Source organism: Lissotriton helveticus, chromosome 5_1 (genome assembly GCF_964261635.1).
Source record: "Lissotriton helveticus chromosome 5_1, aLisHel1.1, whole genome shotgun sequence".
NCBI classification, from domain to species: Eukaryota; Metazoa; Chordata; class Amphibia; order Caudata; family Salamandridae; genus Lissotriton; species Lissotriton helveticus.
This window is the reverse complement of record NC_136065.1, coordinates 1,689,958,969-1,689,983,524: the sequence shown is the minus strand read 5'-3', so window position 1 is coordinate 1,689,983,524 and position 24,556 is coordinate 1,689,958,969. Positions and strand designations below refer to the sequence as shown.

The window sequence follows — 24,556 nt, the reverse complement described above, 5'->3', positions numbered from 1 at the left end:
CAGGACATCTTGGCCAGAACAAGACTTGGGACAGGTTTGTCCCTCACTTTCACTGGCCTCACATGTCAGAGGATACCAATGAGTTTTGTCGCTCCTGTGACACCTGCCAAGCCAGTGGCAAATCAGGTGGCACCACAAAGGCCCCTCTAACACCACTACCTGTGGTGGGGGTTCCCTTTGAAAGAGTTGGGATAGATATTGTTGGACCAATGGATCCCCAAACAGCCTCTGGGCTCAGGTTTATTCTGGTGGTAGTGGATCATGCCACCAGATACCCAGAAGCTATTCCCTTAAGGACCACAACAGCACCTGTTGTGGCAAGAGCCCTCCTGGGAGTTTTCTCAAGGGTCCTCGGAAGCTTGTTTCCGGTCCAGGGAAGGCATGGCTTGGCAGTTCGGGCTGGACTGTTCCCATGAGGCACAGGGTCAGACTGATTTGCATATAGCCATGTCTGAACTGGGGTGGCAGAGTGGGCTAAAGAACGGTGATGGATCAAACCCAGATCTTTTGACTGGGTGTGAGTGTTTGATTGGTTCAGATGCTCCCTCCATCACCACCCCCTTTTGTACCGCTTTGGCCGCCATAAGTGTGGCGGGGTATGCTCAGACGTGAGTCCCTTGCTCACTCTGCCACTGGATTCAAGCAAGCTGGGCTGAAGACGGCTGTAATGCCAGAAACCGGTCCTCGGAAGCTTGTTTCCGGTCCAGGGAAGGCATGGCTTGGCAGTTCGGGCTGGACTGTTCCCATGAGGCACAGGGTCAGACTGATTTGCATATAGCCATGTCTGAACTGGGGTGGCAGAGTGGGCTAAAGAACAGTGATGGATCAAACCCAGATCTTTTGACTGGGTATGAGTGTTTGATTGGTTCAGATGCTCCCTCCATCACCACCCCCTTTTGTACCGCTTTGGCCGCCATAAGTGTGGAGGGGTATGCTCAGACGTGAGTCCCCTGCTCACTCTGCCACTGGATCCAAGCAAGCCGGGCTGAAGACGGCTGTAATGCCAGAAACTGGTCCTCGGAAGCTTGTTTCCGGTCCAGGGAAGGCATGGCTTTGCAGTTCGGGCTGGACTGTTCCCATGAGGCACAGGGTCAGGCTGATTTGCATATAGCCATGTCTGAACTGGGGTGGCAGAGTGGGCTAAAGAACGGTGATGGAGCAAACCCAGATATTTTGACTGGGTGTGAATGTTTGATTGGTTCAGATGCTCCCTCCATCACCACCCCCTTTTGTACCGCTTTGGCCGCCATAAGTGTGGCGGGGTATGCTCAGACATGAGTCCCTTGCTCACTCTGCCACTGGATTCAAGCAAGCCGGGCTGAAGACGGCTGTAATGCCAGAAACCGGTCCTCGGAAGCTTGTTTCCGGTCCAGGGAAGTCATGGCTTGGCAGTTCGGGCTGGACTGTTCCCATGAGGCACAGGGTCAGACTGATTTGCATATAGCCATGTCTGAACTGGGGTGGCAGAGTGGGCTAGAGAACAGTGATGGATCAAACCCAGATCTTTTGACTGGGTGTGAGTGTTTGATTGGTTCAGATGCTCCCTCCATCACCACCCCCTTTTGTACTACTGAGTACATGAAAAAGGCATCCAAAAACCTTGAGGCTAGCCAGGAACTCCAAAAAGCCTGGCATGGCCAAAAGGCTGTGCTGACTGTTTACCAGCCAGGGCAGAAAGTGTGGGTGTTGGAGCCAGTGCCCCCCAGCAGCACTCCAAGACAAATGGTCTGGACCCCACACTATTCTTGAGCAAAATGGAGAGGTAACCTCCTTGGAACTCCCAGGAGCCCCCACAGGGTGCTTCATGTCGACAGATTGAAGGCATATGTTGACAGGGCAGACATGGGCTTGCTCATGGCTACAGGTGAGGGACAGGAGGAGAGTGACCCTCTCCCAGACCTGCTCACTCAGAACCCTGATGATGGTTCAGTTGGAGTGGCCTTGGCAGGCAGCCTCACTGATCAACAGCAGCAGGATTGCAGACAAGTTCTACAGTCCTACAGACATATGTTGTCTCTGACTCCAAGTCAGACAAGCTGGTGTACCCATGAGGTGGACACTGGTGACAGTCTGCCTGTCAAGAGTAAAATCTACAGGCAACCTGACCATGTCAGGGACTGTATCAGGACTGAGGTCCAAAAGATGTTGGACTTGGGAGTCATTGAGCCCTCAGAGAACCCTAGGGCCAGTCCTGTAGTCCTTGTGCCTAAACCTCACACCCAAGATGGTAAGAGAGAGATGAGGTTTTGCGTGGACTACAGAGGTCTCAATGCTGTCACAAGGACAGATGCCCACCCAATACCAAGGGCAGATGAGCTCATTGACAGATTGGCTTCTGCCAAGTTTTTGAGCACATTTGACTTAACAGCTGGCTACTGGCAAATCAGACTAGCTGATGATGCAAAAGCCAAACCAGCATTCTCAACCCCAGGAGGTCATTATCAATTTGTGGTAATGCCCTTTGGTCTGAAGAATGCACCTGCCACATTCCAAAGGTTGGTGAACCAAGTCCTCTCAGGTCTGGATGACTACTGTGCAGCTTATCTTGATGATATTGCTGTCTTTAGCTCCACTTGGGAAGATCACCTGATCCACCTGAAGAATGTTTTGGAGGCCCTGCAGAAGGCAGGCCTTACTATCAAGGCTACCAAGTGCCAGATAGGGCAGAGCAAGGTTGTATAGTTGGAGGTCAGGTTCAGCCACTGGAAAGCAAGATCCAGACCATAAAGGACTGGACTCCTCCAACCACTCAGACACAGGTCAGAGCTTTCTTGAGCCTGTCTGGTTACTACAGGAAGTTTGTTAAGAACTATGGGTCCATTGTGACTCCTCTTAATGATCTCACCTCAAAGAAAATGCCAAAGAAAGTTCAGTGGACAGTAAGCTGTCAAAAGGCATTTGATGACCTGAAGGATCAAATAAATAAATAAAATCAATCAAATAAATAAAGTGCACTGCACCTATTCTGCAAAGTCCAGCTTACTCCAAAGAATTCATTGTCCAAACAGATGCTTCTGAGTTGGGTGGGGAGCTGTTCTTTCACAATTTAATAAAAATGGTCAAGACCAGCCAATAGATTTTATTAGCAGAAGGCTGACCCCTAGAGAGAAACATTGGTCAGCTATTGAGAGGGAGGCCTTTGCTGTGGTTTGGGCCCTGAAGAAGCTGAGGCCATACTAGTTTGGTACTCATTTACAAGATTCAGACAGACCATAAGCCCCTTTTGTGGCTAAATCAGATGAAGGGTGAAAATCCCAAACTGCTCAGGCGGTCCATTTCCCTACAGGGGATGGACTTTACTGTGACACATAGACCTGGGACTGACCATGTCAATGCAGATGGACTCTCCAGATATTTCCACTTAGAACATGAAGACTCAACTGGTCATGGTTAGTTTAATGTCCCTGCGTTTGGGGGGGTGGGAGGGGAGTTGTGTAGGAGAGTAGGGTCTGCTTCCTATGGTCACCCCTACTTTTTGCTGTGATTTACTGGTTTTTCGACTTTAGTGTGGCTGTGGGCCTGCTAATCAGACCCACAGCCCAGCTGTTCTCTCTCTAAATTGATACCATGTACTTTAGGTACATACCTGATTGGGTATTGGGCCACCTCTGTGAGCCCCTGTATAGTGTACCATGGGTACCCAGGGTATAGGTGCATCCAAGGCCTACCAGGGGCTGCAGCATGTATTATGCCACCCCTGGCTGGCCATCCAAACTGACACCACAGGCAGATCACTCAGCTTGGGTAAGGTGGAGTAATCCCCCCTTACTTAGATATAGTATTCCTATATCTAACCTTATATATAGACACATATGAACCTATAAGTCACTCTTTTGGTAGACCTCGACAATCCTGGAGGCAAAGTCCTTTGTTTTATGTGAGAGGGTGCTCTGGCATGAGCTGAGCCCCTCTGCAGCTTTGGGAACCATGTCCTTATAGCTGTTCTATGACATAGCCATACCTGTAGAGGGAGAAGACATGTTGGTTACTGCTTTACCCGGTTAAAGTTAAACAGAGCCTCAGCATCACAAAATGGATGCTGCTGCCACAGACACGAGTCTGACCTCCTGCAGCTGGAGGACACTCCAGCGAGGGAGGCTTGGACAATAGGTTTCCTGTCGAGGGAGGTGCTAGCACGTCTCCAGTCAGCCTGTAGTGTATTGAGGCAGGGTGGGTTGAATGGAAAGATGCTTTTCCAGACACTGCCTGGGGCACACAAGGTGCTCCATGCATAGCCCGGTTCAAACCAGTTGCTGGGGCACTCCAGCCCCAGCTCTGGCACGAAACTGGACAAAGAGAAAGGGGTGTAACCACCCCCTTCTCAGGTCCACCCATAGGAGGGACCTAGCACTAGTAGCAAAGTGCAGGATTTCCAGGGAGTCTGGTCCCACATCTCTCGTGTCCGCCACAGGTCTCAGCTTTGCTGTGGATGTGGGTCGGAGTCCAAGAAGTCTGGAAGTCTAGTCCTGAGTAGCTGAATCTTCGGGGTCCGTCGGGAGTGTCGACAAAGCAAACTGGCAAGTTACTGGTGGTGCCTGTTTGAACAGGGTGGTCACTCCTTGACCACAAGGGAGATGTCTTCCGTCTTCTAGTCGATATAGAAAGTCGAAGGTCCAAGAGTTTCGTTTCAAAGTTTTGTTCCAGGATAATCTAATGTCTCTAGACACAGCTCCTATCTTTATACTAAACTAAGGGGCTGGATTACCTGCTAGGTCCCTCCTATGGGTGGACCTGAGAAGGGAGTGGTTACACCCCTTTCACTTTGTCCAGTTTCGTACCAGAGCTGGGGCTTAAGTGCCCCAGCAACTGGTTTGAACCGGGCTATGCATGGAGCACCTTGTGTGCCCCAGGCAGTGTCTGGAAAAGTATCTTTCCATTCAACCCACCCTGCCCCAATACTCTACAGGCTGTCTGGGGAGGTGCTAGCACCTCCCTCGACAGGAAATCTATTGTCTAAGCCTCCCTTGCTGGAGTTTCGTCCAGCTGCAGGAGGTCATACTCATGTCTGTGGCAGCAGCATCCATTTTGTGATCTACTTATAGCTGTTCTATGATATAGCCATACCATATACTCTTAAGTGCATTATAATCCTCGCGGTCAATGCTAACTTTGGCTTGGCTTTATCAAAACATTTTGTGTAAGGTGTCAAACACTTTGGAATACTACCCCCCCCCCCCCCACCCCCCCTCTGCCAGTTCTGGCGGTGGGGGTAGCATTCCACCCTTCTGGAGGGAGAATACATTTAGTTACTGGTAAACCCGGTTAAAGTTAAACAGAGCCCCAGCATCACAAAATGGATGCTGCTGCCACAGACACGAGTCTGCCTTCCTGCTGCTGGACGAAACTCCGGCAGGGGAGGCCTGGACAATAGGTTTCCTGTTCAGGAAGGTGCCAGCACCACCCCAGACAGGCTTTAGTGTATTGGGGCAGGGTGGGTTGCATTCAGTGAATGCTTTTCAGACACTGCCTGGGGCACACAAGGTGCTCCATGCCTTGCCCAGTCAAACCTGTTGCTGGGGCACTCAGCCCCAGTTCTGGTGCGAAACTGGACAAAGGGGAAGGGGTGTAACCACCCCCTCCCCAGGTCCACACAAGGGAGGGACCTTAGAGTTAGTCCAACCCCTAAACTTGCTATAAGAATAGGAGCCCAGTCTCTGAGACTTTAGATTACCCTGGACGAAACTCTGATACATAAATCCTGGACCTTCGACATTCCATTTCGACTGGAAGACGGAAGAAATCTCCCTTGTGGCCAAGGAGTGACCACCCTCCCCAAACAGGCACCAACATCATCTTTGCCGGTCTGCATTTTCGAGGCTCCTGCCAGATCCCGAAGAAGCTGCGACACAGGACACGGACTTGCAAACATCTTTGAAGCTGACTCTAGCTCCCAGCAAAGCTGCGACCCGTAGCTGACACGAGAGACTTGTGACCGGAACTCCCGAACATCCTGCATTTTTGCAACTGCACCTACTTCCCGAGGTATACCGAAGTTTTGCATTGGGGTATTTGAAGCCCCTGTCCGAGCTCCTTTTGCACCGAAGTACAAAGGCCAGCACTCCACGAGTGACCAGTGAGCCCCCTTTCTTCACCAGAGCTCGAGGCGCCTTCGCGGTTTCTAGTCCGCTGGCTAGTGAGCCCCCCCGGAGGCCAATCCTTTATTTCTTGAGCTTTCCTGGTTGCTCCAGATGTGCTCTCACTCCTCTCCAAAGGAGGAGTTCCTCAGACCTTGCTGGTCTGCACCCAAGCCAATCTCGACATCTTGCATGGGTTGCCAGTGCCAAGGCTTGTTGGGTCCAATCCGGATTCAGACACCACAGTCCACTAGATCCTTCGTGGGACACCTCGAATCCAGCTCCTGGACATCGTTGATGCCTCCTGGTCCCCGTGGCTGAAGAGACAAGCTTCACCTCAAATCACCCGACATCGGCTGGAATATTCTCCTCGCCATCCTGGTCACTGGCTAGTGACACCTATGCACCCGGCTTCCCTGGGTGAGGTAACACGAGTACTCCGGTGCTCCTGTGGGTCTTGACTCTCGAAGTGTCCTAGTCTAAAAGGGTTTCATCGTTATTCACCTAGAAGTGCCCTTAATCTTTAAGATTGTAACTTGTTCGTTCTCCATAGAAAGTCAATGGTGATCCGCGGCTGTGTTTAGACACTGCACGCATTTCCTGTGGGCCTCCTGCATCCTAACCTTTAGTGATTCTAGGCAGCCCCAGCGGTTCTACAGGCCGTATGCCTGCTTTCTAACTCTCATGTGGTTCTTATACCACTATTGTAGTATATGGTTTGTGAGGCCCTTAGGGCATAACGTATACTGTGCAACTTATCGTATGCTAATTAAGTTCCTTGTATTGTACTTTTACCTCTGACCTCATAAAGAGATCAGAGGGGTTGTGTTTAGATTAAATACATATTTGATATATACCTTGTGTGGTGTGCTTTCATTGGTCATTCAAGAGATTATAATTGGTAAGACAACTTGCTTAACTCGCCTCTAAGTCATAGCCTGAAGGCTGCTCTCCACAGCTACCACTAGGATAGCTTTGTATAAGGTTGACTTTACAACCTACCATCAATAAGGGTCATTTGGACTTGGGCAAGGTGCCCGCTAGAATAGTGGACATCATATACCAGGCCAACTTCTCACATCCGCCCGCCATGGATAATCTAGCTGCGCATTAACGATGGTCGGTCTCCTCTTAAAATGCCTCTTTGCTGGCTTATGGAGTGAATACGCCTTTTCTCCAAATATCAAGGTCTTCACCTGCGCTCTGTTTACAGGCTCATTTTCAACTAGAGCCATTCTAAACAGAGCTTCGGCACTTCCAACCCTGCGTGAATCACAATAAAGCTTCCTTAACCCGTCGCTAGACGTGTTATCAACCCCTGCACCCCATGAAATGTTTGATAATGGTTTTGGGTAAGGGCATTTCTTAAAAATAAAGAATGTCAGTAACACATAAACAAGGAATACTTTTACAGGTTCATGGTAAATGTATTTTCGTTGTTGTTGGACAGTTTTCTGACTTTTCACTAAATATACATAATATGACACATGCTACATACATTACTTGGGGCCTGGCAGATAATTTTCCTCCATGTCACAGGTTTTATATTTGGACAGCTAGAAACTAAACAGCCCTAGACAGTACTTCCTGCTCATCCTTCCTATAACTTTGTACACTCAGGATACTGATGGCATTCAAAAGATCGTGCAATTCTCTGTTGTACAATACAAAACCTTTATTTCTGAAATAATCTTCGCTCAGAAGCTCCAAGACGATATGTGCGCTGGTTGTTGGTAATAGTATTAACTCCATCATATAGCATTTGTATGCGCTTCAGTTTTCATCTTTTGTAGGTAGACCAGTTGGCTATACACATAGGACTGTTGCACTGCATCGCTATGGGCGGCTCACCAAGCTTCAGATAGCATAGAGTTGCTGGTTGTATTTCAGCTATTCTTTCTTTAAGCAACACATATACCAATCTGGCAATACATATGTATCCTGGACGTAACTAGGAAGCATCTTGAGCACCGACATTCTGATGCTTGTCCTAAAAGTTAGTAAGTATTCAACGTTAGATAATATAATAATGACACGCTACAGGGGGACTCTGTTTTTGTAGATCTTTAGAGCCAAGTGTCTATTTTTAAAATAACTATCGCACATGTCTTTCTCTAGCCATTTCTGCCATTCTTCTAGCAAAATACATATACAAACGTTGCATACAACAGAGTTTTCAGATTGGGTTGCTCAAACGTTGCATCCCTTTGAGCGTGGTCGACAAGACATTAATCCTATCAGAGTGGACATTTTTCTTTTCCATGGACAAACCATGCACCAACCATAACAGTTTATATACTCTGTCTGGCTCTAGCAAGCTACATATATGACACATTTGACCTTTACTCCCTCGCCCCGCTCACTCTCCGTTTCATCCACCTATCCTTTTCTCACCTGCTCCTCAATAGCGCGATTTGCTAACCTGTAAAATATCAAGTACTTATTGATCTCCTCTTTGTGAGTCAGTATCTTTAAGGAAACCAAATCTAATAGTTATTTGGCAATCTCCATGTTCACAGAGTTGCATTGAAGCCTAGTTTGTTTTAGTCAAAACCTTTTTTTTCACATTATCCCGAGGTTTCACTAAAATGCAAATTAAATGCCTCCAGATACACTGAATGAGCTGGGTCTCCAATCGTGCGTAGGCCCTGTTTTGTGCAATTTGCTTTACCCTTAGATCTTTGCACAACAGTTAGCAGTATGTTGTCCAAGCTGTTCTTCCATTCGGCACTATGTACCTAGAGGAGAAGCTTTTAGGTACCACATTCTTAATCTTCAGAGAAAGTTGCCCACTCCAGGCTTTGTCCAGTGCTAACCCTGGGAGAGCTGCTCTACCTGCCCACACTAATCCTACTCCTACTTCTCCTTCTCCCTACAGATTTCACTCTCTGGCCCTTCTGGGTGGATACCCACGTAACCCCTCCATTCAGGAAGAAGAGGTGAGTCTTACAATGAGATAGGAATGGCTTAGAAGATGGGGCATGGTAGATCTGATGCCTGTTATGAACAGCAGTGTGGTAAGAGAGTGAGGTCTGGGATGGGCAGACATTGGGTATGTGTGATCTCCGTGATGGGGCACTAATGGGTATATGTCTTAGGCTTTGAATGGCAAATAATGGTGTATTGTGAATGTCAGTTCTTGAATAAGGATGGATTTCAATCAGTCAATCCATTCAATCTGGTATTTGTAAATCGCAAACTAATTACCCCTAAGGTTCTCAAGGCACTGGAGGCAGTCGGGGAGATTAAGTGAAATATTCCACAAAGTCGCATGATGTTGAGCTGAGCTGCCACCAGGGATCGAACCATGAGCCCGCACTCCGAAGGCAGCTGCTCTGGCTACTGCGCCACAGCTAAAGCAGCAATGCTGATTTGGGAGCCAGGCAGTATAAAATCAGTTTAATGATTTATAGGGCGGACGTTTAGTAATGGATAGATATCTGTGATGGGGGTCAGAATGGAATAAGAGAGTGACGTCTGATTTGGCAGGCATGGGATAAAGTGGTGATTTGGTAGGTGCCACAAATATGATACAAAGAGGAGGCTAGTGATCTGGAAATTATACTAGATCTCGGATGGGTAAGACCGGGACAAAGAATCACTCCTTGAATGGGGAGGGGTGGAGTGTACGTCAGATGTTTGAGCTCTCGAGACTGAATTAAGGGTGAAGCTTGTGATGTGGAAGGTATTGAGTTTAGGATATGATGCATCATAAATGACTTAATAGAAATGCCTGCGATGATACATACATTCAGCAAGTGTGAAGTTTGTGATGTGCATCAATGGGAAAAAAATTAAGTCTGATGAGTGAAGTAGATGGACAGTGATGAAGCTGCAGTTATGCAAGGCATAGCATGACATAAAGAGGTAATTAATTCTGTGATAATGAGAGCTTATGATACAGTAGGAAGTGCTAATGGGTAAAAAGTGATGTCTGAGATGGAACAGGATTGCAGGCTTGTGTGGGCAGGATTAGGACAAGTGTAGGTTTTGATGGTGCTGGATACTAAGATATATGAGGTCATTGAGTGAGGATGGGTCTTTAAAGTGGCAAGAAGGGGAGAGAGTGTATTGGATTAGAGAGGAGTAGGCCTAAAATATTGAAGTGTAGCTACAGAGTTGTGGATAGCTAGGATGGCTTATGGATGCCCTTCCTCTGCTCACCTGCTTTGGTCTTCACTCTCATTTTCTTTCCCGTCTTTCTTGTCAAGGGTTCATATTTTCTTCTCTTCCCTTCCCTACAGTGATGGGACGGTAATGGATGCCACTGGAACCCACATTACACTGTACCGGGATGTACCTGCAATCATGGCACAACTGCACGGAGAGGGTATTCACATCGCAGCTGCCTCCCGGTGAGTCCTCCGCTCCAAATCCTCTTTACAACCCCTCAACCTTCAAGAACTCTTGCTTCCAGGTGACACACCTTTTTCTTCCTCTAATGATTATACTTCGTCCCCCAAACAGTGCCTATCTTTGGAAAATGATTCATAACAGGGGGTGGTGATGGACAGAGTATCTGAATTAAGCAGAACACTCCTACCCAGTCAAAAGATCAGGGCTTGATCCATCACCGTATTTTAGCTCACTGCACCATCCCAGTTCAGAACCTGGCTACATGCAAATTAGTCTGACCCTGGCCCAGTGCATCATGGGAACAGGGCAGACCAAACTACCAAGCCAATTCTTTACTGGAAAGGAAACAAGCTTCCGGGGACCGGTTTCTGGCATTGCAGCCGTCTTCGGCCCGGCTTGCTTGAATCCTGATGGTGCAGTGAGCAAGGGACTCACATCTGAGTATACCCTTCCACACTTGTGGTGGCCAAAACGATTCATAACAGGGGGTGGTGATGGACAGAGTATCTGAATTAAGCAGAACACTCCTACCCAGTCAAAAGATCAGGGCTTGATCCATCACCGTTTTTTAGCTCACTGCACCATCCCAGTTCAGGACCTGGCTACATGCAAATTAGTTTGACCCTGGCCCAGTGCATCATGGGAACAGGGCAGACCAAACTACCAAGCCAATTCTTTACTGGAAAGGAAACAAGCTTCCGGGGACCGGTTTCTGGCATTGCAGCCGTCTTCGGCCCGGCTTGCTTGAATCCTGATGGTGCAGTGAGCAAGGGACTCACATCTGAGTATACCCTTCCACACTTGTGGTGGCCGGAAGCTTGTTTCCTTTCCAGTGAAGAATTGGCTTGGTAGTTTGGTCTGCCCTGTTCCCATGATGCACTGGGCCAGGGACAGACTAATTTGCATATAGCCAGGTTCTGAACTGGGATGGTGCAGTGAGCTAAAAAACGGTGATGGATCAAGCCCTGATCTGTTGACTGGGTAGGAGTGTTCTGATTAACTCAGATACTCTGTCCATCACCACCCCCTTTTGAAATTATCTTTGGAAAATGGCAGATGTTTGTTGGCAATTACAGTCGATCCCTCATTAATACGGTGTTGCTCAGGCCTTTAGTGCTGTACACTTCCAAGGGAAGTTAAACTAAAGAGGGTTTGGCTTTCTCTTTACAGACCATGTCTGATCTTTACTTTATCACCATTCTTTGCCTGACATTTGTTTCACTGCAGTTACTTCTGCTGCACCTTTACTTTGTCCCCATTTCCTACGTTACTACACTACTTTGCCTACACCATTAGGAACGCAACTTTTAATGTAAGTATACTTTAGTTTTTGGTTAAAACAAAATCACTTAAATATTAGTAAAGGATTCCTATAAATGTACCTGATTATGGGCTGAATCTAACATAACCTATTAATTTGATTATATGTTTCCTAACCTAAATCAATGAAATTTTCTTTTTGATTTACTGTTTAAATATTACAGCGACATGAAATAGGAATACCTGCATTTAATAAAATAAGAGGGTTAGCATTAGTGTTAGAATACAGTTTAGAATTATTTTAATGTAATGCATTTTAATGGTTTTGGAGCTAGGTGAGGTTTAATTTACATTTGTTTGATTTAAGTAATTTCAATTGAATTAAATGTTTAGCATTCAATTAGAATATGATCATTATTTGTTTTATAATTGCTTCCTAATTTTTAACTGGGTTAATTCAGCTCCGGGATCACTTGTTGATCTAGAGGTAAGAGACTACACTCCTCATCAAGGCAAATTTAATTTTGCAGAGTAAAATCAGAATAGAAACTGGGACCATTAAATACTGAGTTCTAGATAAAAGATAACATGGAGTCAAAAGATTAGCAGAGTCCTTGCTGACACTAGCGATGGAGAGGTCTCCCACTGACACTAATAGCTGTGCTGCCCTATTTAAATAGATCACCTAGCTAAAACTACTATACACACTCCAAAACACATACTTCCATGTGAGCATGTCTGTATTCGTGGCAATATTCAAAGGCATCCAACAGTACTGTGGGGCTGGGGACGGGGCACATCTTCGGGTGTCACTCTGCAGAGATCGAAATATAATGGAGGCCGTGTATTGCCGGACATCAGTTACTACTAGGTATCGCATCTGATCGCTGTTAATGATTGGATATACTCCTGCAGGAACAACCCACATACCTTCCCAAGGGCAAGTCTATAAAGGTGTTTGCACTTGCACTATTTGTGCCCTCCAGGGCCTCCCAAAAATTTTAGAGAAGGACTCATTAACACAGTGAGTAGCCTAGCACTACAACCTGCTAACTTCACTGTTAGACCTGGCATCATTGGCGAGTCTCCCTTCCATTTTGATGGATTGCCTCCTCTGTTTTGGTATGTTTTTGCTGGTTTTATGCTTTGGGCACTGTGCCACTGCTAATCAGTGCAAGTGCTCCCTATATTAAATTGATGTACTAATTGGTTATTCCATGATTGGGTTATTTGATTTATCTGTCAGCCATTAGTACAGTGCACCATGTGTGCCCAGGGCTTGTAAATCAAATGCAGCTGGTGGGCTTGCAGCACTGGTTGTGCCACCCACAGAAGCAGCTTGTAAAGTGTGTCTCAGGCCTGCCATTGTAAGGCCTATGTGCAGTCTAGCACTGCCATGTCGACTTGGCCAAGTGCACCCACTTGCCAGTCCCTAAACCTTCACTTTGCTGCATATTAGACACACCCATGGTAGGCTCAAGGGCAGGGTGCATTGTAAGTATAAGGTAGGACATGCTGTGATGTGTGTAGCATGTTCTAATAGTGAATTACAGCCACTTTCGTTTTTCACTATTGAAGGCTACCTGTTTTCATAGGCCATAATGGGCAGTTAGATTATTACATTCTTATAATCATAATTGACGCAGGGAACATGGTAAAAATTCGAATTTAGTATGCCTGAACTCAGAATAATAGAATACATCTTTTAGTAAAGTTGGTTTTAATATTATGTGTTTAAAATACCAGTTTTAGCAAGTAGGCATTTTCTTGCCTAACTATCCAGGCCTGCCCCTGCTGGGTTGTGTATTCCCTGTCTGGGTGTGTGAGTGACAGGGCTGGGGGATTCCAGGAGACAGGCTGGGGCAGCCCGGTGGTGAATAGAGAGATCTGCATCTAGATGGGAGGGAGGACTTGCACCTGGGACCTGAATAGGGTTGGGCCTTCCCTCTACAATGCTGGCTCCACCTCCTGTGGCTTGTCTGATGTCTCTGCCCTGCACTGTGAAAGGAGAGGAGGAATCATGTCAACAGAGTGCTCTAGAGCTGTATCTTCCCTCCCCTGTGCTGGCTCCACCTCTTGTGGGGTGGCTGATGTCTCTGCCCTGCACAGTGAAAGGAAGAAGAGAGTAATGTAAACAAAGTGCTCAGGAACTGGTTTGGACTAGGCAGAGGCCTCTCTGCCTTCAGAGAACAAAGGATTTTGGGGTATAAATATTGGGACCCTGATCCCAAGAAACTTCAGGACAAGAACCCTTTCTGCCAAGGAGAAGAACCAAGGAAGCTGCAGGAGTTGTACTGCCCCTCTGCCAGTGTGCTGTTTGCTGGGTTGGCCTACAGTGGTTGCATCATTGCCAAGGGAAAGTAGAAGACACTTTTTAAGGACTTTCATCTACAGAATATTCTCCAAGGGCTTGAACTGTGCTTGCCTCCTGCTGAAGTCTCGGGGACATGCTGGGAATTCTGACTCCTGACACTTGCGTGCTGCTGGGAGCTGGAAGCGCGATGCATCGAGAAGAAGCGTGTCACCGCCGCAGCTGAAATCACGCATCGTCGGAGAAGCGAGTCTTCGCCGTATTTCCCTGGAAGCGTGTGTTCATCGAAGCTGCCTGCTGTCACATCACCGGAGAAGCGTGACACCATCTTGAGAGTCGCCATCGCATCACCGGAGAAGCGTGTCGCAGGGCCTGTTGCGGCTCCAAAGTACAAAGTCGTCGCAAGGCTGCCAGGGCGTCATCGCATCGCCACATCAAGGGCACCATCTTCTCCCATCGCAACCGGATCATTGCATCGCATCAAGGCGCCATCTTGCGCACCACAACTGGCCAGCAGGCCGAGAATCTACACATCACCTCTGCACGAGTAAGGATCACGACGCATCCCCTACTCCGCGCAAGCATTGAGGCACGACGCATCATCTTCCCCGGATCACGGAACCAACACATCTCCCCTTTTGCGAGCCTTTTGTTTACTTTGCGGTACGCATCCAGGTACTTTGTTGAAAACTTTGTCGCATTTATCATCAACTTGAACTAGGCAACTTTAATCATCTTTTAAGTAATCTTAAGTGTAGTATTGTGGATTTTTGTCGTTTGTGGTCTTGTGTTTAAGTCTATATAACGAATACTTATTTTTATAAAACCTGTGTTGTGTCCATCTGTAGTGTTTTCACTGTATTACTGTGTATATTCACAAATGCTTAACCGCTTCCGTGCGTCGCCGATTCCCCCCTGTGCTGGACATTCCAGAACAGGGTGCGGTCGTGACTGATGACGGAATGGTTCCGTCACAAGCATCGAAGGGGTTAACACACTGCCTCTGAGATAAACATGTCTGCTCGTGCCAAGCTACCAAGGGGGTGAGCAGGGGTTATTAAGGAGTGTAATCCCCTTATCCTGACTTAATAGTAAGGGTCCCTATCTATTTGGACAAAGATGAATACCATTACCAACTAGAGACCTCCGATCTAACATTCACTATTATTGGTGATCTGAATTTACACATGGAGTCCGATACAGACCCTGCCTGCCAGTTAAATCAATTGGTTTCTGGACCTACGCATAAGGCTGGACATCTGCTTGGCCCTGTGCTAATTAACATTCAGCTCACAGAGGCCCCTAGAGTGGCTCCGATGGTCTGGACTGACCATTAGTTAATAGCTTTCTTTTTGCTTCATACCGGCTCTAAAACTCAGTCGGCTTAAAGATCGTTACAAACGTCCCTGGAAGAAATTGGATCACTCTACCTTCCATAATATGCTTGTCACGTCTCAGCTTACTCTCTCTTCGGACGTTGAGATGGCCAGTGCTAACTTCGAAAACTGGATTAATCAGGCACTAGATAGGTGCTATCCAGCCAAATGGACTCACCCTAAGATAGGCCATTCCCAGGAGTGGCTTGATGAGTTTTTTGTTAAGGCCAGGAAATACTGCAGAAAGTTTAAGCGTCGTTGGAGACGCTTCTACTGGCCCATCGCCAAATCGAAGTACATAGCTACTAGGAAAACCTACCACAAATTGAGTCGAAAAACCAGTGCCGCTTTTTTTGCTGATAAGATCAAAACGAGCAACAATCCCTTCAAAACTATCTTTTCCATACTAAAGAATGTGATGAAATCTCCAGTTAATAGTGACTGTTCCATCACTTCGAATGACCAATGTTAGGTGCTGCCACCTACTTTATTAACAAAGTAGCAAGCATTTATGATAGCTTTCATGTGGAATGTGAAGCCTCTGCGAAGATAGGGGCTGACTTTGGAGGGAGGGGGGGCTAATGCTCTGCACATCCTCCCTTCTATGACTTTAGATGGCCTTAAGGCTCTGATTATGAAGATTAAAACAGGGTTCCCCGCTGATCCCATTAGGCCTGATCTTGTTGTCAAACATCAGGACTGCCTTCTACCTCGCTGTCTGGATCTCATTAATCTCTCTCTGTCCAATTCTGAAGTTCCTCAGACCTGGAAGCATGCGAAAGTCATCCCTCTCTTGAAGCAACCTTCTCTGGATGCCTCTAGGCCAGAGAATTATCATCCGATTTCGCTCTTGCCATTTTTGTCTAAAATCACAGAATCTTATGTGAATGGCATTTTGACGCAGTACTTGGAGTCTGATTGCATACTGGACCTGTCCCAGAACGGTTTCTGTCCTAAACATAGCACAGAGTCCGCTCTATTAGCTGTAACTGAACAACTTAGAGCCTCCATGGACATGGGCAACTTGATTGTGCTCATTCTGCTCGATCTTAGCGCAGCCTTTGATACGGTCTCACACAGTATCTTGACCCATCGGCTGCATGAGATCGGTGTCACAGGCAGTTACCTCGATTGGCTCACCTCCTTTCTATGTGATAGGTAATTCCAGGTCATTGCTCTTCCATTCCATTCCCGGACTCCTCCTGTTTGCTGCATAGTCTCGTAGGGGTCGGCACGGAGTCCGACCCTATTTGATATCTACATCCGTCTGCTGGCCTTGTTGGCCAACACTCGCAATATACAGTTGGTATCCTACGCGGATGGTACGCAACTGATTTGTTTCTTGTACCAAAGACTCCAGCCTGGACATGATTAAATTTCAGGAGGATCTGGTAGCCATAGCGGGCTGGATGGAGGCAAAATGTCTTCAGCTTAATTCATCCAAAACCGAGATCCTCATGCTTGGCAGAGACTCACACATGCGGGGCAACAACTGGTGGCCGTCGGTGCTGGGCAATCCCCCTGTGCCCAAAGTAATGGTAAAAAATCTTGGCATATGGTTGGATACTGCACTCTTGTTTGAGGAGCATGCTAATTCGGTGACAGGGACCTGTTTCGGTATCCTGCGTGGACCCATCTTGGGTTTGGTTGACCCTAATACGCGTCAGCTGGTTGTGCAAGCCACGATCCTGGCTAGTCTGGATTATTGTAACAGCCGTCTGTTAGGGGGTTAACAAATCCACAATCAATAGAGTACAACGCACCATGAATGCGGCAGCCCACATTTTATTTGCACTACCTACGTATAGCTTGGTCTCGGGTTCTGCGCCGACTCCACTGGCTTCCCGTGGAGCAAAGAGTCCGGTTCAAAGCACTGTGTGTTATTCATAAAGTATTGACTAGCTCTGGCTCGGCGATTCTCAAAAACCTGGGCCACCACTATGTTCCCTCCCGTGCCCTGCGCTCCGCGGACTTGCATCTGATGAGGGTCCCGTGTTTACGTAGAACTAGAGCTGAACGCCGTTCTTTCAAGGTTTTGGCTCCCATTTTATGGAACTCGATGCCTCGCGCTATATCCAATGATGTGGATCACCCCCGGGCCCAACTCATTTTCAGTGTGCTAGGCTTTGTAGTGGTTAAACAGGATGTTGCGAGGTTTTTGGGGGGGCTCCAGGAATGGCTCAGTGGGCTGGATCTTTATTTGACGGCAGAAAAGGTGATCTATACTAGCAGGGAATGCCCACATAAATGTAGGAAGATTTGAGGGTGGTGGAGGACATATTATGGAGTGGAGGACAAAAACAATGTAGCTGCCATGGCAGTCTTCACTGGAAGAGAAGAAACACATATAACTCTGGAATGAAGGCGTTGTATGTCATTCCAAAGTATTTCGGAATCGCTGATCAATTGGCAATGTATAAGATGACCTTGAATGTAATAACTGCCTCGATGTATGACTGTTTGTGTAACAGCGATGCATGATGACTATATTGAGTGATTGTTGCACAGACTTGTTCTTTCCTTTGTCTTGTCTCATAAAAAGCAATAAAAATATATACTTTTTTGAGAGTTAAAGGGATTTATTACAAAATTATTAATAAACAAAATACTGAGAAATGCATGAATTTGCCACAAAGGCTAAGATGCAGAATACAGCATCACAAATCCTAGTAAAATCCCGATTTAGGCAATTCTATTTTAAGTGTCAAACTCATAAAGAGTACTGACAGCATCTTTCGGGGGAAATAAAAGTCTCAAAATCATACATATTCTCTGGAGGAAAGCGAAAAGTTGCACCCGCTCTTTCAAAACCATGGGTTTTTATACACAAATTATGCATAACAATTAATAAAACTGCAAATTCACCATGGTATGATCATGGTTAGGTTGCATGGGTAAATCAAAAACAAATACATACATTTAAAGTTTCTTAACGGTAACGTATTTCTTAAGTTAAGAGAAATCTTCCACTTACTTCCTTAGCAATTGAACTCAGGAGATGTACAACATAATTGAAACATTTCTCAAAGCATAGCTTATAGGATTATCTTCTTTTGTAAGCCTGTGTCGGAACTTCAGTGCAAATCCTTCAAATAATACATCAAGTACATGATGGAAAGTATCATTCACAATACGTGCTCTCTGATACAGTTCGCCTCCTGCGTCATAGCATTCCGTGCTCTGCAAAAATTGTGGGGAGAGATCACTTGCAGTGGGACACTGGATGGGGGACGCAGAAGCATGACTTGCTAAACTCCAGAAATTGCATCCCATTTCAAATAATGATGTATTGCAAGAAAATATTGTATAACTGCACTGCATTATTAATCACACTTCTAAACAAAATAATCAAGTTGTTTTAAGTGCAGCTTCATCAGTTCATTGGTGGTTATAACCAGGGCTCCCGGTTTTATGGTATTTATTTTTTCTACATTTCCATCTGTATTTCTCCATATTTATTTTTTGCAAATTTTTTCTGTATTTATCCATTTCTATTTTGTGTTTTCTGTATAAATGAAGCTGCCATGGGTATTTTTTCACATTTATTTGACTGCTAAATGTAGAATCACATTTGAATGTCCAAAATGTTTCAGCAGTTGACAGTGCAATAGCGTTATCTGAAAACACTTGCATTGTAGAATAGCATAAATAACAGTAGATCTGCACTTAATTAAGCTTAATTAGGAAATGTATTGTCTTTTTCCAGCCCTTGTACACCAATACATAGGGGCTTCACAGCTCTAGCTTATCCCAGTCCAGCCAGGATACAGAGCATTCAAGCCTTAGGGCCATATGTATGAACACAATTTCCCATGGACACAGAATGGGTAAAACCCTTTGATACATCTGGCCCTGAGTCACAAGGTTTCAAGACCAACACTCTCTCCCAGCCAGAGTGTTCATGCAACTAATAGGCATGATGGCATCTTGCATTTTTATTGTACCATATGCAAGACTGCAAATGCCCCATTGCAAGAATGTCTAGCACATGATTGGAACCAGGCTCAAGGACAACTTGCAGACCTGGTGTTGGTAGACAGCTGCACACCTCGCTCTCTGCAGTGGTGGAACACCAAAAACTTGTCCAGAGGGCAGCAGTTCCTCGACCCTGTTCCACAAATAGTACAATTGACACATCTCTGACAGGATGGGGAGCCCATCTCCTACACCATACAACTCAGGGGAAATGGACCACTCAACAAAAAGTGCTCCACATCACTCACTTGGAGCTGCTAGCAATATTCCTAGCACTAAAGTCCTTTCAGGTACATGTCCAGAACAAAGCTGTCCTGATCCGAACAGACAACATGACAGCCATGTACTACATTAAAAAACAAGGAGCCACACATTCTCTGCAACTCTCCCAGCTTGCACAGAACATTTGGAGATGGGCCATTCCACAAAACATATATCTACTAGCAGAACACCTTCCAGGGGTTTCACAATCCGTTTGCAGATCTGTTAAGTCATCAGACACAACAGATTCATGAATGGGAACTACATCCGCAAGTTCTTCTACCATTCTTTCACAAGTAGGGTCACCCAGACATAGATCTGTTCGCCGTACACGAAAATGCGAAATGCCCAACCATCGCCGCCAGGTTTCCACACCCGCAGTCCAAGGGCAATGCGATATGGATGAACTGGTCGGCAGATTTGCGTACACTTTTCCTCCTTTCCCACTAATACCACTAGTAGTGCGCAAGCTAAGACAACAGTCTCTCAAAATGATTTTAGTATCTCCCACATGGGCACGCCAACCATGGTTCACAACGCTACTAGAACTCTCTATAACGCAGAGCCATGGAGACATCAGACACCCAGATCCAAGTCAACTAAATCTGGCTCCTGAAATCTTGGAGTTTGGTTATCTTAACCTGCCACCAGACTGTATGAATATCATTAAAGAAGCCAGAAGACCTACTACTAGAGCTTACTATGCAGCAAAATGGAAAAGATTTGCCATTTACTGCGCAAATAATGATATTGATCCACTGGATGCTTCCATCCAGAACATCATCTGCTACCTTCTACACTTACAAAGATGTAATCTAGCATACTCTTCTATATGGCAACACCTTGCAGCCATTGCTGCGTACCTACAGAATGGACAGCATCTGTCATTTATTTAGAGTACCTGCAATTAAAGCATTTATGGAATGGTTAAAAAGAATCATTCCTCCTAGGTTACCACCCTCGCCAGTGTGGTACCTAAACATTGTTTTTTACGAGGGTCATGGGATCCCCTATTGAACCTTTACACAAATGTGAACTACAATTCCTCACATGCAAAACAGCTTTCCTTATTGCTATTACCTCTCTTAGTAGAGTGAGTGAGATTCAAGCTTTCACTATAGAAGCACCATTTCTACAATTGCACCGTAACAAAGTGGTCCTAAGACCAAATTCCAAATTCCTTCCTAAAGTCATTACTCAATTTCATCTAAACCAATCAGTAGATTTGCCAGTGTTTTTTCAAAACCCAGACTCAGTAGCAGAAAGAGCTCTACACACCCTAGATGTGAAAAGAGCCCTTCTCTATTACATTGACAGGACCAAATCCTTTCGCAAAACAATTTTGTAGCTTTCTCGCCACCACATAAAGGCAACCCAATCTCTAAAGCTGGGATTGCAAGGTGGAATGTAAAATGTATACAAATATGCCATCAAAAAGCAAAACGCACATTAACAATTCCTCCTAGAGCGCCCTGCACATGCAAACTAGGAGCCTCCATGGCTTTGGAACATTCCCCTAGAAGACATCTGTAAGGCAGCAGCATGGTCTACAGCACATACCTTCACTAAACACTATTGTGTTGATGTGCAAGCCAAGCAGCAAGCTACAGTATGCCAAGCTGTCCTCAAAACTCTTTTTCACACTACTGCAACAGATACAGGTGACCACCGCTAGGGGAGACACTGCTGTATAATCGATGCTCAGTGTGAGATCTGCAGCTCATATGCCTCGAACGGAAAATGCTACTTACCAGTATGCATCTGTTCTTGGCATGTAGAGCTGCAGAGTCTCACACGCCCACCCACCTCCCCGGGACCTGTATCTGTTCCAGTTCTATCTTACTTAGATATACACGCATGGACATCCTTTTTTCTTTCTACTAACTCCATAAATTCCATCATGGCGAAAAACAATCTAAGGATGGAGTCGATGCCCATGCGGACTATCGTCCAAGGGAGGAGTCACCAATCTCCTGACTACAAAGACTTCTTCCAAGACAACAATAACATGCAATCATCCGAGACCAACACCAGGTGGCGATCTAATGCTCAGTGTGAGACTCTGCAGCTCTACATGCCAAGAACAGATGCATACTGATAAGGAGCATTTTCCTTTCCGTATTATTCTGTAAAAACAAATACAGACAGGAAAAAAATAGTTTTCTGTCTGTATTTATCTGTAGAAATCAGTACAAACGGAATACTGGGAGCCCTAGTTTTGACTATATGCATTATTAAAATAGTTATTTCCCACTGATACATTTTCACCCAAAATTGCACATCTGAAACAACTGCAACAACCTCATGAAAGAGAATATGGAGTGTCCTGTTGCTTTTACCCTGGTGTATACGATCAGCCAACTGCTAGTGAGTTTGCATAGTAATCAGGTTTTTGATCGCATGAAAGATGTGCAGTTACCTGCTTTGGCCATATTTGCTATGTGTGAGGCTTGGTGTCAGGTTGCAAAAGGTTTGGTGTAAGCATTCAGCTGTGAAGACAGTAACATTTTTAATTGTAGATAGTGCTGTTGAACTTTGCAGCAATTATTTGGGGAGGCGGCCCATAAATGAGGATGAATGAAAACACATTTATTTTAGTCCAAATCATATATGAAGAATGTTTGATAATATCATTTGTCCTCTATTCTACTTTATGTGCTATCCTTTAGATCAGCCATTTTAGAGGTGTGTGTGTGTTGAATAATGGTAGTGTTAACATTTAATGACACCCATCACTATTTCATGGAAACAATGGTTTCCAGATAAATCGGTGTACTTCTACACCTCAGATACAGATATAAGGCTGGATGTGGCAATGATTTCTTTGATCGATGTGTTCTAGATTTGAAGCCGCTTGCTAGCCAAAGATCTGTAACATAAAGTGGAAAAGTAATTTAAAAAAACAGCGCCAGCAGAATGAAAAGGCCAGTGGCGTAAAAAACCTCTTCTGAGGTTGTCAACAACAGTATCAAACAAACTAAGAAGGAAGGGAAGGATAAGGCCAAGGAAAACTACTAGTTAAAAAAAAAGGAGGGAGCCATTGGCAAAAGAATTAGGGAGAGAGAAAGGGGCACAAATAACTCTGGCAAAAATGCTAAGGAGAAGTAGTGACTCAGGAGCATAGAGCCCGCTAGATAACAGAATCCAGAAGCATTGTGATGCACCTGATTACAGGAAGTCCCACACAAAACATGGTAACACATTACTGTCTGTTATTTATACCCTGATCCGAGTCTCCCCTCTTTGTTGTCTTGGGAATGTACCAGAATGTATCCCGCATATGGTGTATTTCCTTCTTGCATGCCGACTGACCCCAGGCACTGAGATACAAACACAGCATCTACATGGCCCTGCTTGCAGCCATAGTCAGAAGCCACAGACTTAACATAGTCTCCCACGCCAATGACACCCAGCTGATTCTCTCCCTCACTGAAGAACCCACAGCTGCCAAGAACAACTTCCACAATGGAATGAAGGCAGTCACAACCTGGATGAAGGACAGCTGCCTCAAGCTTAACTCGGACAAGATCAAAATCCTCAACCTGGGCTCCAACCCCTCCGCCTGGGACGACTCCTGGTGGCAAGCAGCGCTTTGAACTCCCTCCACCCCACACCCACGGACCACGCATGAAACCTTAGTATCATGATGGATTCCTTGCTCTGAATGTACTGCCAAATCAAACCCGTTTCGTCCTCCTGCTTCCACATGCTCTCCCTGCTTCGTAAGCTCTTCAAATGTTTTGAGTCCAAGGAAATAGTCACCCATACGCACGTCAGCAGAAGACTCGACTACTCCAAAGCACTCTACGCCAGACCACTCAGACACTCCAAAAGAACTGCAGAACATCCAGAACGCCTCTGACAGATTCTTCCTGAACATCCCAAGCAGCAGCTACATCACTGTCACCTGAGAAACCTTCACTGGCTACCTATCAACAAAAGAATTACATTCAAGCTCCTCACGCACGCCTACAAAACTCTCCACAACAACGGACCTGCATTCCTCAACCATCGCCTCTCCTACACTCCCACCAGGCATCTCCGCTCCACCCAACTAGCCCTAACCACCATCTCACGGATCTGCAAGACCACTGCTGTAGGAAGATCCTTTTCCTACCTCGCTGCGAAGACATGGAACTTCCTGCCTCTACACCTCAGGCAATCACCATTGCTGCTGCAAATCAGGAAGGACCTCAAGACCTGGCTCTCCGACTAAAATGGTCAGGGTTCAAGACTGGTTAGTAATATGGGGTTAGATGTCTATCACTGCCTGCCCCCTCCCCCCAAAATGTGGTTTTCCTCTTGTGCCTAGATTTTATCCAAGACTCGCCTTCCTGTGAGTCATGCCCAAAGTATGCATCCGAAGGCCATTAAAGAGAGGGAAGCAAAATCCTTTATGGCTTGAGTGAAGATTGAAAGAAGGGGCAGACACAATTCACATCCTTTATCTCCATCAAGGTCTCCGGGGTTATCAACTTCCAGGTCTTCCCGCTATAAACATAAGAAAAGCAGGAGCCACAGCTGGAAGACAAAGAGGGAGGTAAGTTTGTGAGGGGTTCTCCTCTTCCCTCAGTCCCATCTTCAAAGCTGGAGCTGATCAACCTCCAGGTTCCTATGGAGCGGGCACCCAGTGGAGTTTCTGTTGCCACTACATCTCCACCCCCAGCGATCAGCGTCCAGCCCTATCCTCACTTTCTGATACTTGGTATGGATCCAGCGCTATACCTGAATGCTGAATGATATGTTTGAGTTTTCAGACTGGCTATTGTCCTCTCTGGAGTGCCTTCGGACCTTATGGGTCCTTTCTGGTTGTCCTTTGTACTACCACTGGCAGTTCTTCCCATGGCAATCATTTTGCATTTCACGTCTGTCAGCACCTTTAGTTCCAATGATGCTGTTGTTGGTGCCATCACCACCTCCCAAGCCCTTGTTGCTGCCAATAG

At 46.0% G+C, this 24,556-nt stretch overlaps 1 protein-coding gene across 1 annotated transcript in view; it reads left to right on the top strand.

The window, feature by feature from the left end:
* Nucleotides 1-24,556, top strand: part of MDP1 (magnesium dependent phosphatase 1) — a 118,392-nt gene that overhangs the window by 59,438 nt on the left and 34,398 nt on the right. The window contains exons 2-3 of the mRNA XM_078644933.1: nucleotides 8,953-9,013; nucleotides 10,319-10,429. Of these exons, the coding sequence (XP_078501059.1) occupies nucleotides 8,953-9,013; nucleotides 10,319-10,429 (172 nt within the window). The remainder of the gene's footprint in view (nucleotides 1-8,952; nucleotides 9,014-10,318; nucleotides 10,430-24,556) is intronic.